We start from the raw sequence: 14,949 nt of genomic DNA, 5'->3' as shown, positions 1-14,949 counted from the left end.
TGCTGAGTCTCCTTTTACTGACTGGTTAAATTTTGAGTAAAGAGAGAAAACAATTATTGTCTTCCTAGGATTTCACTTTTTCTTATAGTCTCTTTATTCTAGGTGTTAGTTCAATGTTAAATTTCATTGTGCCTTAGCAAGGCAATGAAACATGAACAGTCATGTCTGTAACACTGTTGCTGACTTTATTACTACATTGAATTATTGTGGTGGGAGACTTTTAACTTCCTGCCTATAGATGGGAGAGTAAATGCTACCAGTGATGATAGGGCACACATACATGAATAAGTAGCTAAGAAGTGTCTTCCTTAAGTAAGTGAACCATCATTCAATCAGTAATGGTACTCTGAGTTCCATTTTGAATGTGATAAGGAGTCTAGAGCGTGAGGTAAGGGTTGATCTTAGAACAATCTTGAATCAAAAAGGAGCAGCTGTGAATTTAAGTAAAGAGAAAAAACTAAAAACAAGAGGAGTATGACATTTTAAATAGCCTATGGGAAATGCTGAATGCTGTCTAGTTAAGCTACTAGTTTTGAAGAAGTCCAAGAGCTGAATGGAGAGAAGGAGTGATATTTCCCCTAAATCAAAGATGCAGAGATGATCTGTAGCTCACACAGCATTTTACACCAAACTTTTGTGGATTAATACCATCTGGAAAGAATATTATGAATAAAAGCTGTCTCGTGAAAAAGAGGAGATGGGATTCATTGGCCAAAAAGCTTTCAAAGTTCTTCAAGAAAGGATAAAGTGAAGACAAAAATAAAGTTTAGTCTTACCACGGACAAGATCATCTTGCAAACATCGTGGTAAAAAGAGCAAGAGTTGTCCTACGGGAAGGGGTGGAGCAAGGATTAGCAATCAGTATAGAGGACAGGAGTTAAGGTAGAGTGCTGGGGAGAAGGGTGTAGAAATGGTACTTGTGTAGGTGGAAGCGGGATTGAATGACACACCAGAGCTTCCTGTTTATTTCCCAAACCAGAGAAATTAGTCAGACTGAGGATAGGTTTGTTTGATTGCAGACCATCAAACACAGTATCTGCATGGAGAAAAGCAGATACTGTGGGCATCTCCCAATACCAGTGGAGTGAGGTGGAAGAGGTTGCCCACGTGAACCTACAGCCATGTCTGTATTTTCTGACACTTAACATGTTTTATACAAGTCTGAAGAGTTTAACTTCATTTATCTAAATACATAATTATGCACCTAAAGTTTACATAACTCATTGGTTTATGGATACATGTCAGCCTTATCAAATGCATCGTATATGTGTGTTTGTTTAGGCAAATTGTCAGGATACCTATGTTTCTTCTTTAGAAAAGGAGCCTAATTTCAAAGGCACTTAGAAAAAAGTTGGCAACTCAGACACAGATGGCTGCAAAGGCGGAGGTGGGAGAGAAACGGGAAAGATGAGTTCTGGCAGGGAATCACATTTGTTGCAGGTGCGCTTGTTTCAGAAGAATGGGATGCTGTCTGGGAATGAATGAGAGCCATTCCTCTCAGTGTGTACAACCTGCCAAACACCCTGGGTGGCCTCCGACGGCCTCAGAGACTTTTGGTCAGAGAGAAGTTCTAAAAATGTCTAAACTTGCTGGCATTCCTGTGCAAAAGCTGTGTTAGTTGGGAGCTGTGGGGTGTTGCTGGCTGTTTGGCAAGTGGACAGAGGTAAGGTTACTTAGATGACCTGAGCTGCGTGTGCACACGCTTTCAAAGGATTTGAGTATGTAATTGAGGAGTTTTAATTTCTGTGGTCAATTTTTCAGAAAGCTGCCTTGTTTCCCAAAGGGCTTTTTGGCAGAAGTGGAAGTTAGATCCCTGCTCCTTTAACTGCATCCAGACTTGGTGGAACTTGAGAACAGCTTTTATGTGGTTTGCATCCATACCATCCCTTTCATACTTTGATCTGGTTCCTCTCCGTGTTACGGTGTCTGTGACTGTCACTTGCGTGCCTCCTGTTTTCCCTCCATCATCGGGAATGTGGGGTTTTGATGGTGATTCTGCAGCTTTGGGAAGTCATTCATAAACTTGAGCCTGCAAAGCAAAGCTGTGCAGTTTTACTGGCTTGCTGTGTAATGGCTTTTGAATGAGTCATGCATGTTCTTGTGAGCATTGGGAGTATGTTGCTGTCAGGCTTGAAGGTTTTAGTTAGAAAATAGTATGGAAAGACAAATGAAGCACAAATGCAGTCATATGGAATTACATTTTAGTAGAACATTTCTCAAAATTTCCTTGTCCTCTCCCTAAGCTTTTAACTTCAAAAATAAGAGACACAGTTAATTAATATGAAATGGTGGCAGGGTGTGAGAAATATACTTACTCTTTTTGTGGTCCAAATTTTGAGAGTAGAACAGGAGAAATAGAACATAGGAAGATATAACAGATGTTTAATGCTGTGACTGACAAGTGCTGCAAGTTATTGAATTAGGCACAATTAATTGCCTGGTATTCATGTTAATGTTTTTTGGCTTGCCTGGTTACTTTGGAGTTTTCCTTTATTGTAGTTGGTCTTGGGTACACCAAACAAAGGCAAAAGGATTATTGCAAGATGTAAGGGTAGAATTAACCTTCTGCAGAGATGTGGCACGCCCAAGAGATTTATCACTTGATTTTTTTTTCCTTTTGTATGTAGTCCTTCTCTGCTTTCTCCGCATTCTTAGCATGTCTCAGAAATTCCAGCATTTTTAGTAATGAATCAGTGAGAAGAAGGGTAAAAGTCCTGTAATTCCTTTTACCATTGTGCCTGTTAAAACGGTGTTATGGGAAATGGACCCAAACACTGTCTTTTAAGTGGTGTTGAGTCTGAGGCAGGTGGTATTAACTCAGGACTGCATTAACTCTTTTCAAATCTCTTTCCTGTTTCCTTGAGGAAACATGCCTGGTGTATATATGTGGCATGGGCTGTTTGCCTGCCTCTTGCATTGACATTTTAATTTGGTCCATGATATAAATATCATTTCCCTAATCCCCCTTGCCCTGACCCTGTTTTGTCTGTTTTGTCTTTTCTTCAAAGTGAGTTGACTTTTTTTCTTGAAGGAGGGGGGAGGAGATGGGAATGGTGGCTGGCTGGCTGCTCTAGTTTGGAGCATTAAATGCTCAGGGAAAAAAATCTCAGAGTAACTGTTGTTTCTTTCTTTGTATTCACATGGAAATTTTTAATCTCCATCAAAGGATCAGGAGAAAATAACGTTGAGATTCAACAAGAGAGCTCCCAGCTTACATGGAATTTTTAAATGTTATTTGGCTTTATCCTTTAAACGATGAGAACCATGAACTATGTACCTACAGGGTTCAGAATTAACTTTTCTCTTTCTTCCAATACACCCTCAGTTTTTTTTCTTCTTCTTCCCTCCCTTTTTCTTACATCTTTATTGTTCTGTATAAACATGCAACTCCTTTCTGGCAAAACTGTAAGTTGCCTTAGGATTTGTTTAGTTGTATTTATGTATACATTTCTAACATTAATTATGAGTACCAGTCTGAAATACAGCCTCATGTTCTTTTGATGTGATCTGAAGAATCTCTGTTGAAGGCCATGGAGCTAAGATCAGAACCCAACCCAGTGTATGCTTGCAGAGCTGTACAAGAGCTAACATTTGCCTGTTTAAAAAAAAAAAAAAAAAAAAAAGAAAAAAGAAAGGATACAAATAGGTATGAAAGGGCTAATGTTCTGCTTGTTTGTAGTGGGGAATCACAAACACTATCTGCACCTGTAGATGTAGCTGATTGTGCTAACAGTGATAGCTAGGCAAGCCCCCTATAACTGCCCATGGAGGGTGACAGCAGATTTCACAGGTGGGTGCTGACAGCAACAGTAGATTTCATGCTTCATCACAGATTAATAAAAAAGGGAGGATATTAGAATGCTAATACTCATTAATACTATTTTATGGTGTTTAACATTAAACGTGGAAAATGAAAATGAATGACAGCCGGTAAATGGAACTGACAGTTGTGTTCAGGGTGTCTGAAGCTGGTGAGAATTAGTTGCAGGAAGCAGAAGCTGTGGATGCTCCTATTCCTGCTGTGGATCAGGCCAAACAGCACCTACAGTTACCTAGACTTGTGCAAGACCATCTAAACTTAAATTCAAATAGACTCTTGTATTATTGTAAAACACTTTATGAGATTCCTTGCCTTACCATCACTGGTCAGAACCATTATTTTCTGTGTCCTATGACAGAGTCTCCAGCAATACCTAAGCATACCTAAGCAGTACCAGCAATATCTAAGAGCAGAAATCACAGCCCATTAAAGCATCATTGTGAAATCCTTTTTTGTCTTTTTTTAAGGGGACAGTATTAGGATTTTTTTCCCCAAAACTCTTCTTGTGTTTCAGTTGGCTACATTGTTCTTCATTTCTTGCTGAAGTTTCAATAAGCTGCATCCCAGAGGCAGTTGTATTTCAGCAACAAGTAAAAGTTGGCCCTCTGTGGGCCATAATGTAATGTAATATAATATAACATACATAGATACAAACTTAATTCTGCCATGTCATAGACTGTTTTAAGTTTATTTATGGTTAGAAGTCTCTGAAAACCTCTGCATAGCTGTGTTCAAATAATAAGCTTATTGACCTAGGGTATTTTCACTCAATGTTCTTTCATGAGTAAAACTTTTTAATTAGCATGAACCTTATCTGTGCCTTTACTGAGATGCAAAAATCCCAGAAACACTGGGAATACATAGAGTGCAGGGACCAGCAATAAAGGGATTCTAAAGGTGTAATTATGTCTTGCTGGTAATAACAATACCTGGTAAAATAACAGTTGTCTGACTAAGTAGCCATTTTTGCACCTTAATATTTTAGGTTTTAAATAAAATTAACCTTGAATATTCTAGGTTTATATTGCCTGAGTCTAAGTCTGCAATCTGCATAGCTGACTACAAGTAACTGATGTGTGCTCTAAGCTCTTAGGTACATTTAATATTGAATTTTCCAGGAGATTCTTTTGATTTTTAAATATTTCATCTTCACTTGAATTCCCAGTTTTTTCTTGCACTTGCACCATGAATTTCAACTGCCCAGTTGTCTTCATTTCCCCCACTTATGCACCATCTCTTGCCAACGTCACCTGTAGTTGTGACCTGCTGCATGAATGGCAGACTCCATGCCAGAATTACTTCTTTTTGCATGCTTAAAATGTGATCAGTATCAGTCCTTTCAAAATTACTCTTATTCTCAGGATACTGGAGGCACATAAGGTGCTTCAGGGATTAGTGTGTCACCCTCTCTTCATTTACAAGCAGACATCTAACAGCACTCTCCATCTTTGGTGATTTAATTGAAAACCTGCTACTTTCTGTTGAGGTGAAAACAGATAGAACTTCAAAAAGTTTAGGGAATGAAAAGTCATGAAAAAGGGCCTGTCACTTGGGCTAGATTTTATGAAAACATATTTATTTTGGCAGATGTTTCTCAAAGGCAGGTTCATGTTTATGCTCTCTACCGTCTGGAGTTTGCTCTGAGGTGTCAAGAGCATGCTTACTCCACGTTGGCTTAGAATTGGATTTCTGCCAAAATTCTGTATGCCCTCCTCTCCTTCCGCTCACCCCTTCACTTTCTTTCTCCTGGTTGTAGCAGATTTTTCCTTCTGTGGATCTCAGTGCATATTTCATTTTCACTTCTTGGTGGTAATGAAAACAACGAGCTTTAAGAAACCAGGGGGCTTCAACTTCTAAAACCTGAAGAGAATAAAAAAAGATGCTTTCTTCAGCTCATACAGTCTTCTTTTTTTTTTTTTTTTTTAACCTTAATACAGGCATGTGAAGTTTGGGATTTGATTGCAAGGATTTTAAATACACTAGACCAGAAACCTTTTTGGTTTGTCTTTTTCTGTAACTAGGTTACAGGCCAATTGGTTCTTCCAAACTTGTGCTAATTTTTGCCTCTCTTAATGAAGGGTCTTCAGTCCCTCTGCATCTCCTTTGATTTAAATCCCTTTCTTAATTCCAGCTAGATGTTTGGTTTCTCCTGCTGTTGACAGTCAGATAATAGTCTCACACTATCACTTCGTAGATCTTAATTTGCAAGATCTGCTGCAAAAAATTCCCAAATCCTTCTCACAGAGGGCCTTACTGTGTATTTTTACTACTTTCCAAACACAAATTCCTTTAATGTTGCATATAAATTGCTTCAACAGCAAGCAGAGGCAAACCTTCCTGGTTTTCCTTTTCCAGTAAGAAGGTTGTGTTTCTGAGCCACATCTTATGGATGACCCAGAGATTTGCTCCACCTTTGGCAAAGGAATGTGGCTAGCACTTCAGAGAATTGCAGGAAAGCTTCAGGAGTTTGGCCAAGAAAGATTAAACCATCAAAAACCAAGCAAAACTGGAAAACTTTGTCTTTTCCCCTTTCCACTGCTTTCATTTCCTACAGTGTTGTGTTGTCCTCTGCATCAGACTATTTAAGACTGCCAAATACTTGGGTATTTTATAGGTAATATATCTTATAAATGCCATAGCCAGCCTCTGAGGGAAACAGAGGATTGTCGGTTTTGGATGAAGTATAAAACCCAAGCAGGAAATCATTGCTGAATGGCACAGCTGCAGGCAAACATTGTGAGCTAGTAAACTGCCCATCTGCACAGCCACACGTGTGTGGGAGCGCGGGGCCGGCGTGGCCGCGGCAGAGCGCGCCTGTAAGTGGTTAGCAGGCAGAAATTCGGTGATTAAAGAATGAAGTGTTTTGCTTCGTTAGTTCCTGAAATATGGCTATCTGAAGGTGATTATAATCTTATTTTCAAGCAGGAGGAGAGACTAAAGACTAGAGCTTTTCCTTGTCTGCAATAAAACATAAAAGCAAAATTTCAGAGGTGGGCTGCAGGACAGAGGATGTGACACAACCTGTGCTGAGGACTGAAGAAAAAATTTGTCAAGAAAAAGAACCACACTGTATTTGTCCATAGGGCTGAACTGGCAATCACATCTGAATCTTCCCTTCGAAGTTAGAGACAGGAAGGACTGTTTTGGTCCTTAGGTCTGCTTCATTGTCATTGACCTGAACAGGGGCCTGGGTGGGCTTTGAGCTGGTCTTAAAGTTTGAACTGTGTAAGATCCCATTTTGCTAGAGATTTTGCCAACCAAAATAATTTTCACTGTACTCATTCTAGTACTTGCCTTTCATAATTTAATCTGTTAGTTAGTTCCTAGTTTTGCTGTCTTCCGTTCTAAACTCCTCTTTCTTTGTGGGTTATTATTTGTTGAGTTCCTCTAGCCAAACTCATTGTGTTAGTTCTCCCAATCTTTCCTCTGAAGTTTAGCACTTCCTCTTACACATGCCAAGTTTGAGTTCATTTTCCGCATGATTTTCCCAAGTACTACTTTAAATAATCCACAATTCACTAACTAAATGGAGATTGTTAAAATAATGAAACAACAACAATAAAGCTCTTTTAAGACTGCACTTCAACTGTAAAAGCTGTTGATTTGGGGGTTTTTCCCAAATACTTTATTGAAAAATAAAATTTTCTTCTCATAGTCAAAATTAAATTAGCAGGGTTATAATCCCATTGCACAATAGACTTTCTACATTGATATTTGTCTTTTGAGAGAGTTTTTTGTTGACTCATTGCAATGTATAAATCAATGCAAAAGTAGAGATAATCTAGTGATTGGGACCCTTGTTTCAGGTATGGGTGGCATGGGATAAAATTCCTCATGATTTCCCCACCTCCTAGTATCGCAGTATCACAATGGATGTAATAAAAATTGAAATCTGTACAAGGGGAAGATGGGTGTACTGCCAGCTGAAGCCTCTGGAAGCTTTCTGCTTACCTACATGTTTTGTATTGGAGCATCTAAAGAGCATGAAAGTTTTGGCACCTAAACTGAAATGTCCTAATTTCTCCTGGTTAAAGGACTCAGTCTTTTTTTTTTTAAAGTCTTTAAAATGATCTGGATGTGTCATTTGAGCAAGAATATCATTAATATATGCATCCAAAAAAATTTAATTTAAGGATCTGATATTTTATATATCCTTGAGCGTTTCCATGTTTTTATCACAAAGAAAAGGAGCTGCTTTGGTTTTTCTTCTGCGGGCACTTTATTCTCTCTTTTCCTGTCAATTGATGCCACTTTTTAAGCCACAAAAAGGCACTTCAGTTTTTGTCATTATGATGTTGTTACTTTCTACATTCCATCTGCACACAAGTATGAATTATAGGATGATGACAAATTATAGTAATCTCTGTTAAAATATTATGGATATAGTTCTGAAAATGAAGCTTTTTCCTAATTTTGAATATTCCTTTATATTTTAATGCACTGCGGAAGCAGGTGACTAGTGGACATTGTCTTAATGTCTTGCCATTTCAATTCATCCTCATGAAGTGTGCAAAATGATGATGTTATGCAAAGAAAATGAAGATATAAGTTTTAGCATTCACAGACTTCATGTGTCTCTTTCTCCAGGACAATCACATCTCTCCGGAGTGAACTGATTCCACATCTGGTTAGGAAACAGTTTTCTTCTCCTGCATCATTGCAGCAAGGACTAGACAACAAAGAAGAGGACCAAAAGAAAAAAGAGCAAGCATCCCTTGGTCAGTACAATACCAAAGATTTGGGTTTATGGAAGTTCTAAAGCCCATATGCTACAGCTGAGTTATGAAGTAGAGCACAGAAGTAGCCTGAAACACTGTTTTAGAGATTCAGGTATTTTTTCCTAGCAAAGTTTCTAGCATATTTCTTTTTCAAACGGTATTGTGTACTATATAAATTTTTTGTCCTCTCTTATTTTGGTGTAAACCATTAGCAAATCATCTAGGGGCTCTGTGTTGGTTTTTTTTTCTGGATAAAAAGTTAGATTCATTTTTAAAATTGTAATTTTAGGAGTGAGTTCCTAAAATTGGGTAGGACAACAGACTAAGTTGTAACCACCCTGCACTGGGAACTGGACAGGATCTCCAATCCTGGAATTTATTTTTAGCATTTCTGCTGTCTCCTTGTGTGACCTTGGGCAAAACATTGCATCTGTCCTGATTCCTTAATTCACACCTGCAGAATAAAAATAAGCACTTACTCACTACATGTGATAAAATCTGTTAATGATTGCTGAGTATCTAGCCATGGAGATGAGGTGAGGCGAAGATTTCCCTTCACCAACAGTATTTTAATAGTATTCCTCTTCAGAAAGTATTTCATTAAATCCTGTCTAACTTCATGCATGTGTGTGTTCTCCAGACATTTATAGTTTCATAAAGGAAGATAATAGCTTGCTGAAACCTGCTCCAGATAACTCTTGTTGGAATGATCATAGAGGAGATATGAATGAAACTCTCCATGAAGGAAAAGTGCGCTGCTACGTCCATATCATGAAGGAGGGGTTGTGCTACCGAGTGAATACTCTTGGGCTGTACATTGAAGCCAACAGACAGGTGAGGAAAATACAGTAGTGCCACCTGGGAATACAGCAGTAGCTTACAGGACATTTCACCCTGCAGGAGTGACTCCCTGTGATACAGCTGAGGAGTATGTGGGAATTGAACCAGTGCCACATTTTCCAGGCACATCACCCTACTGCTTGCTGGATAAGGATGTGAGGCCAGGAAACAGTTCTGTCACTGATTTACTCTAGATTTGATTTAGCTGAGAAAACCCTCACCCTATACACTCTTGTGGTCTTTTGGGACCTGCAACCAAAGAGCCACAAAGTGTGGAAAATAAGAATGAAGGTAGCTTTGATAGCTCATTTGATCAATGTCCTCCATGTCCTAAAAGTAAGATCAGTTCTGACTGGACTCTCTCTAGCAGATTTTTGTTTGTGATAATAACAAAGATTATTAACAATTCGAAGAAAGACTTAAACTACCCTTTCATTTAAATTGCTTAATGAATTCCATTATAAAATAAGTCTTTTATGAACAGGTTTTCCTACTGTGGTACTCCAGGTATGTAGGTGAACTCTTGATCTGATGCAGTATCTGTTGAAGCTTTCACTTTCACACTAATGAGAATTCATAAAATTAAAAAATCACAGATAGGGAAATCCTGAACTACCTAACAAGCTGATGATTAAAAGCTCTTAATATCTTTGTGGGGCAGGGATTTGGCTTTTGGGGGGTTTTTTGCTACACGGGCTGATGCAATGTACAAGTTCTCTGTACTTTGCTCCTGCTAGTGATGAACGTCATTGCTATAAGGAATGGACAGTTTCCTCTAGTTTTGAAAGACCAGTAAGGAGTGCAGTAAAGAAAGACTCAAGATTCTTGGGAGTGTGGCTGGAAAGGTGATAAAGTTGTATTGGGAATTCTGGAAGTGGTCACTGCCTTGCCTTTGCTCTCAAAATCTTTGTTGATTTCTTTTTGACAGCATTAATGAATTAATTAATGCAAACCAGAATTGCAGAATGGCAACAGGAGTTTACACACTGGATGTGTGTTCTTTCTCCTTGATGCTTGTAGAGGAACACAAATAAAGTGATTTGTTTTGTGCTTAGGGAGATGGGGAAGAGAGGCAACACTGCTGTCAGAAAACTTTCCCAAAAATAGCAGGAACAAGTGTGCCCAAAGGGTTAAGGGAGAATACCACTTGCTAAGGGAAGTGTGCATGTACATTTGGCAGCAGCCACTTCAGTAAAATGTTATTGAGTTAAGCCAGTCAGACTCCATGTGGGTTTTTTTTGTGTTGGTTTTTTGTTTTTGGTTGGGTTTTTTTTAACCTAAATATTCTACATTTTGGTTAGTTCAGGAAGTATGTTTGCTTCTGGGTGGTACAAAGAATTAGTGTTTTGAAGTCACATTGGGCCTTCAGTGTTGGAAAGGATTTTCTTTGAATTTTGAACTCTTTCAGGATGGTAAAATTTCTAAGGAAACTATGTGGAGGTAAAACATAAAATGGAGCTTAATGAGGAGTTGTGAGAAAGTAGTTCCTTTTTTCAGTTCCACTGCATTTTGTTTTTCTTGCTAATCCTCATAAAAGATGCACATGTAATTTCATGAGAGGGGGTGGGGTTACCTGTTTTGTTGGTCTCTAAGGAAGATTTTAGGTGTTTCGTTTGCTCTTATCTTGGCCTTCACAGACCAGATTCTGATCCCCTTCCTGCAAAGTTGGGACCTATAACTTTGAGGTCCCAAAGGACAGACTCACACAGCAGTAGCAGTCCAGTCCAGTAGCTGTGGGAAGGAATGGCATCCTAACCCATTGCCCTTCTGGTGAGGAAACACTTTGCTCACATCATTTCACTTCCAGCTGGGTTTCTGGATGCCTGCAGCCTGTGTGTGGGCAGGTGGGTTCAGGAGGGAGTTATCTTCAATAGCAGGAAATAGTTTCTTTGTAAGATGAATTAAATCCAAACACATCTTAAACCTTCCCTTGACCCAGGCACTCCCTCTGACTCCTGCCCCCAGTCTAACCTTTCTTTTCAGAGCAAATTGCTTGAGCTTGTAGCTTTTGTGGGTTACCCCTCAGTCTGCACTACCACTGACTGATTCTAATAAGAGCTTTACTCTGCCCAGTAAAATCCTTTATTTATTTCACCACACCACCTTTCCACTGAGGCGGGCAAGAGCATTTCTTCATTTTTCTCCCTTCCTGCAGATCAACACTGGATAGTAGGAATCTTTCCAACCTGTGCTGTAGGTATGCTTTAGTGTGCGTTCCTCTCTTGGATCTTTGTGTCAGGTGACATGTCAGGACAACATCCCTTCACCCAGCCAGCATCACCCAGGCAAATTTGCCTAGTTTGTGGTGTTCTGGTAACCTGGTGGTTTTCTGTAGTGCCTGCACCTTGGACTGAAGGATCTAATCTACTCTTGCTTTTTAAAAAATACACAAAGTCCAAGTCTAGTGGGACGGGCCAACTTCAAGATATAAAGAGCTACAGATGTGAAAATATCTACTGGGGACGACAGGCAAATTGAAATGATAGCTCAGACATGTGAGCTCATCTGATCCCATCTTATTCAGATGTGTGGGATTTGCTTTTTGAGGTTCACTCCTTAGACATCAGTTCTTGTTATCCCAGCTTTCTAAGGAAGTAATTTTACAGAATTGTACTATACAGCAGTTCCTTAACAGCAGCTTTGGAAATTGCTGGCAACATTCAGCCAAATTTAACAGAGCAATAGAGATCTTGGAGATAAGCTTTTCTAAGAGTTTGGTAAAAATAGGTACTTGGGTAGAGAAAAGGGAAACTTAATGAGTGTTGCTTCCTCCCTTGAGGCAAGCTCAGTTGCACTGTCACTGTGCTGAGACTCCTAGATGGACAGACAGTGCCCACATCCTTGCTGGCCAAGCAGCATGTGTAGAGCTCCACAGCACCTCCAGCACATGGTGCCTGTCATTCAGCCATACCATTTGCTGTGACACAGAGCTCTTAGCCCGCATACATCCATGTGTTCTGTGTTCCTTTGACTACCATCTCTGTCCTACCAAAAGACATCCTACATTGCATCACCCCTGCCAGTGACTGTGCAGCACTGTTGTCTGTGCATTGCTGCAAGGCTCCCACCTCCCCTGATATCCCCATCTGTGCTGTCATCATTTCTGTGCTGTGTGACCTTGGCCTTAGCCTGACACCAGGAGATGCAAAATGCTTCAGGCTGCTCTTTCACCCACAAAAGGAGGAGTGATGGAGTGATATCCCATCCTCCTACAATGCTGGCTCCTCTTCCTTTAAGGAGCCAGTTCAGAATTGCTCTTCGTGGATTTGTTCTTGGCTACCTCATGGGCTGTGTCTCTCTTCATTACCACTGCTGCTCTGTCTGCTTATCTAATGCCTGCCTTCTCCCTGTCAAGAGCCCTTTCCTGTGCAGCTTTCTATCACCTGGAATAGCCACTTGATCAACTTTAGTTTCTTTCTACTTAAACATCTGAAATACAATTTTGTTGCCCATGCTTCAGAATATTATCCTATGGAATGGGCTGGACACAGTCATCTTTTTAGGCCAGTTTACTGGTTTGTATTTGTTATTACTTTCTTCCTTCCCTTACTTTACTGGACAGTATAAAATATGCTGAGCTGCATTTGGAGTGGCAGATGCTAGACATTGTGGTAACATACAGGATGTCACTGTGTTCAGCTGGAGCCAGCCTGCTTGCTGCTACTGATCCACTGCTTCTCCACAGGTGGGAAGCTGAATTGAAAGGAACCATGTAGTGCACTGTGGTAGCAGTGTACCTGTCTCCTTTACAAAAGTTGGAGGAGATAAATCACATATAACTGGTAGACATTTGAAATGCAGTGACCTACCTTTTCCCATAAGTTAAAATGTTTATGGCAAATACAGTAGTGCAATGGAAACCAAAGCCATCTTTGAGATGTTTATGTATGTGGGTACAGCACTATAATGTTAATTTGTGATGTGGTTTTTTTCATGCAGGTTCCCAAATTATTGCTTAATCTGGGTCTGGAAGAGCCACTGGTTCATGGGTCTGCACAGATCACTGATAGAGGCATGGTAAGTGTTCCTTTTTCCCATCTCAGCTCTTTCAGTAGTCTGCAACCACTTTGTTTCAAGAACTGCTTTCTAAAATTCACTAGTCCTACTGTTGGAAACTAAGCCAAGTTCTGAAGTGTGGAATGCTAGAACATAGGTGATACAGCTCAGAGTCTTCTGTAGGCCCACTCGTGGGTTCCTGCCTTTCAGTCTCTCTCTTTTAAAATATTTGGTAAAAGGTCTATCTTACTCCCAAGTCAGGCACTGCAGCCTCTTCTTCCCTAATGGCAATTCCTGGTAGTTGAGCAGTTTGCCTTCCTAAGGACACCAAACTCAGAAAGGATCAGTATTTGAGCTTTGCTTTTTGCTAATGCATTTTGGTTGATTACCAGCTTCAAGCCTCCCTTTGACAGGTCTCACTGGGCAAACCTAAGTGAAGCCAGTGAGTACCAGCAGGACTGTGCCTACCATGCTTACCTTTCTACATGAAACCTACAGAGCCAGATCTGCTAATGAAGTTTTACCAAGCTAACAGACCTTGGGAAGGCTGTCAAACTGTCTGCCTGTGGGGTGGGCCCTAAATTCTCAGGTCTTTCCTCTGAAAAGGATCCCTCAGGGGTGGAGCAGGGTAAACTTCATTGATGAGTGCTTGAGACATGTTTTGGGAGAGGTTTACTTACACATATCAAAGAACTCCATGTACTTTTGCTAGTTTCTGTTCTGTTCTTATCTTCCCAAGGTTGGATCAGACAGTATGATTGGGTCATCCACACAAATTGGAGAGAAGACATCCATCAAACACTCCATCATCGGCAGCATGTGTACCATAAAAGACAAAGTTAAGATAACAAACTGTATCATCATGAATTCTGTTACAATTGAGGAAGGGTAGGTTACTTTTTTGTACCTTAGTTCCCTAAATTTGCAGTTTCTTTTTCTAGATAGGTCCTGAGTCAGTAATTTTTATTGTGTAAAGAATCCTTAGCCAGAAGAGATGATACCGGGGAGTGTGTTTCCAAGGACCAAGTCACAGATAAGTCTCTATAAGCAGTCCAGAAGTGCACAACTGAAATGAACTAACAAGAAGGCTGCAGTCTTGGAACATAAATTTCTTCTTTTTACAGTTGACCCTATCATCCTCAGAATGTGTAAGAAAGTTAAATGGATGTATGAGTCTGTATGAACTTGTGTGTCATTCTTCCAAGCTTGATTTTAGTGGCTGGATCAGTGAGTGTACCTAAAATATTTGAGGCACAAAGCATATTTTAAAGTGGTACACTTGCCAGCATTCTTCTCACATTTGAACATTACGGCTTCACCTAAAATGTCATTTTCTTTGGCCCTTTTTTGTCATCCTGCAGCCTTTACTTTAGCATTGCCTATGCTGAGTAATAGAATAAATTAATAAACTTTTCAAAGAGAAAATCTGCCAGCTAGTAGAGGTTTCTCGTGCACTAAAGACACTGACTAAATAGTTAGCCTTGAGCTGTACTTTTCCAAATGTGGGAAAAGTGGCCTGTCTGTAATTGTTGATGTCTGCATGCCCCCATCTTTCCATACATGCTGGCTTCCTGT

General features: G+C 39.9%; 1 protein-coding gene across 6 annotated transcripts in view; it reads left to right on the top strand.

Annotated features, from left to right (window-relative positions):
* EIF2B3 (eukaryotic translation initiation factor 2B subunit gamma) overlaps positions 1 to 14,949 on the top strand; it is a 99,466-nt gene that overhangs the window by 60,744 nt on the left and 23,773 nt on the right. For 5 of the 6 annotated variants that reach the window (XM_086902185.1, XM_023932519.2, XM_086902184.1 and 2 more), the window contains 4 exons: positions 8,408 to 8,538; positions 9,179 to 9,372; positions 13,318 to 13,395; positions 14,114 to 14,262. In XM_086902185.1, coding sequence (XP_086758311.1) covers positions 8,408 to 8,538; positions 9,179 to 9,372; positions 13,318 to 13,395; positions 14,114 to 14,262 — 552 coding nt within the window. Of the gene's footprint in view, positions 1 to 8,407; positions 8,539 to 9,178; positions 9,373 to 13,317; positions 13,396 to 14,113; positions 14,267 to 14,949 lie in introns of those variants that run through there. The other variant, XM_086902181.1, reaches the window with a different exon arrangement.

Source organism: Cyanistes caeruleus, chromosome 9 (assembly GCF_971803275.1).
Source record: "Cyanistes caeruleus chromosome 9, bCyaCae1.hap1.1, whole genome shotgun sequence".
In the NCBI taxonomy this organism is placed as follows: domain Eukaryota; kingdom Metazoa; phylum Chordata; class Aves; order Passeriformes; family Paridae; genus Cyanistes; species Cyanistes caeruleus.
This window is presented reverse-complemented; position numbering and strand designations above follow the sequence as displayed.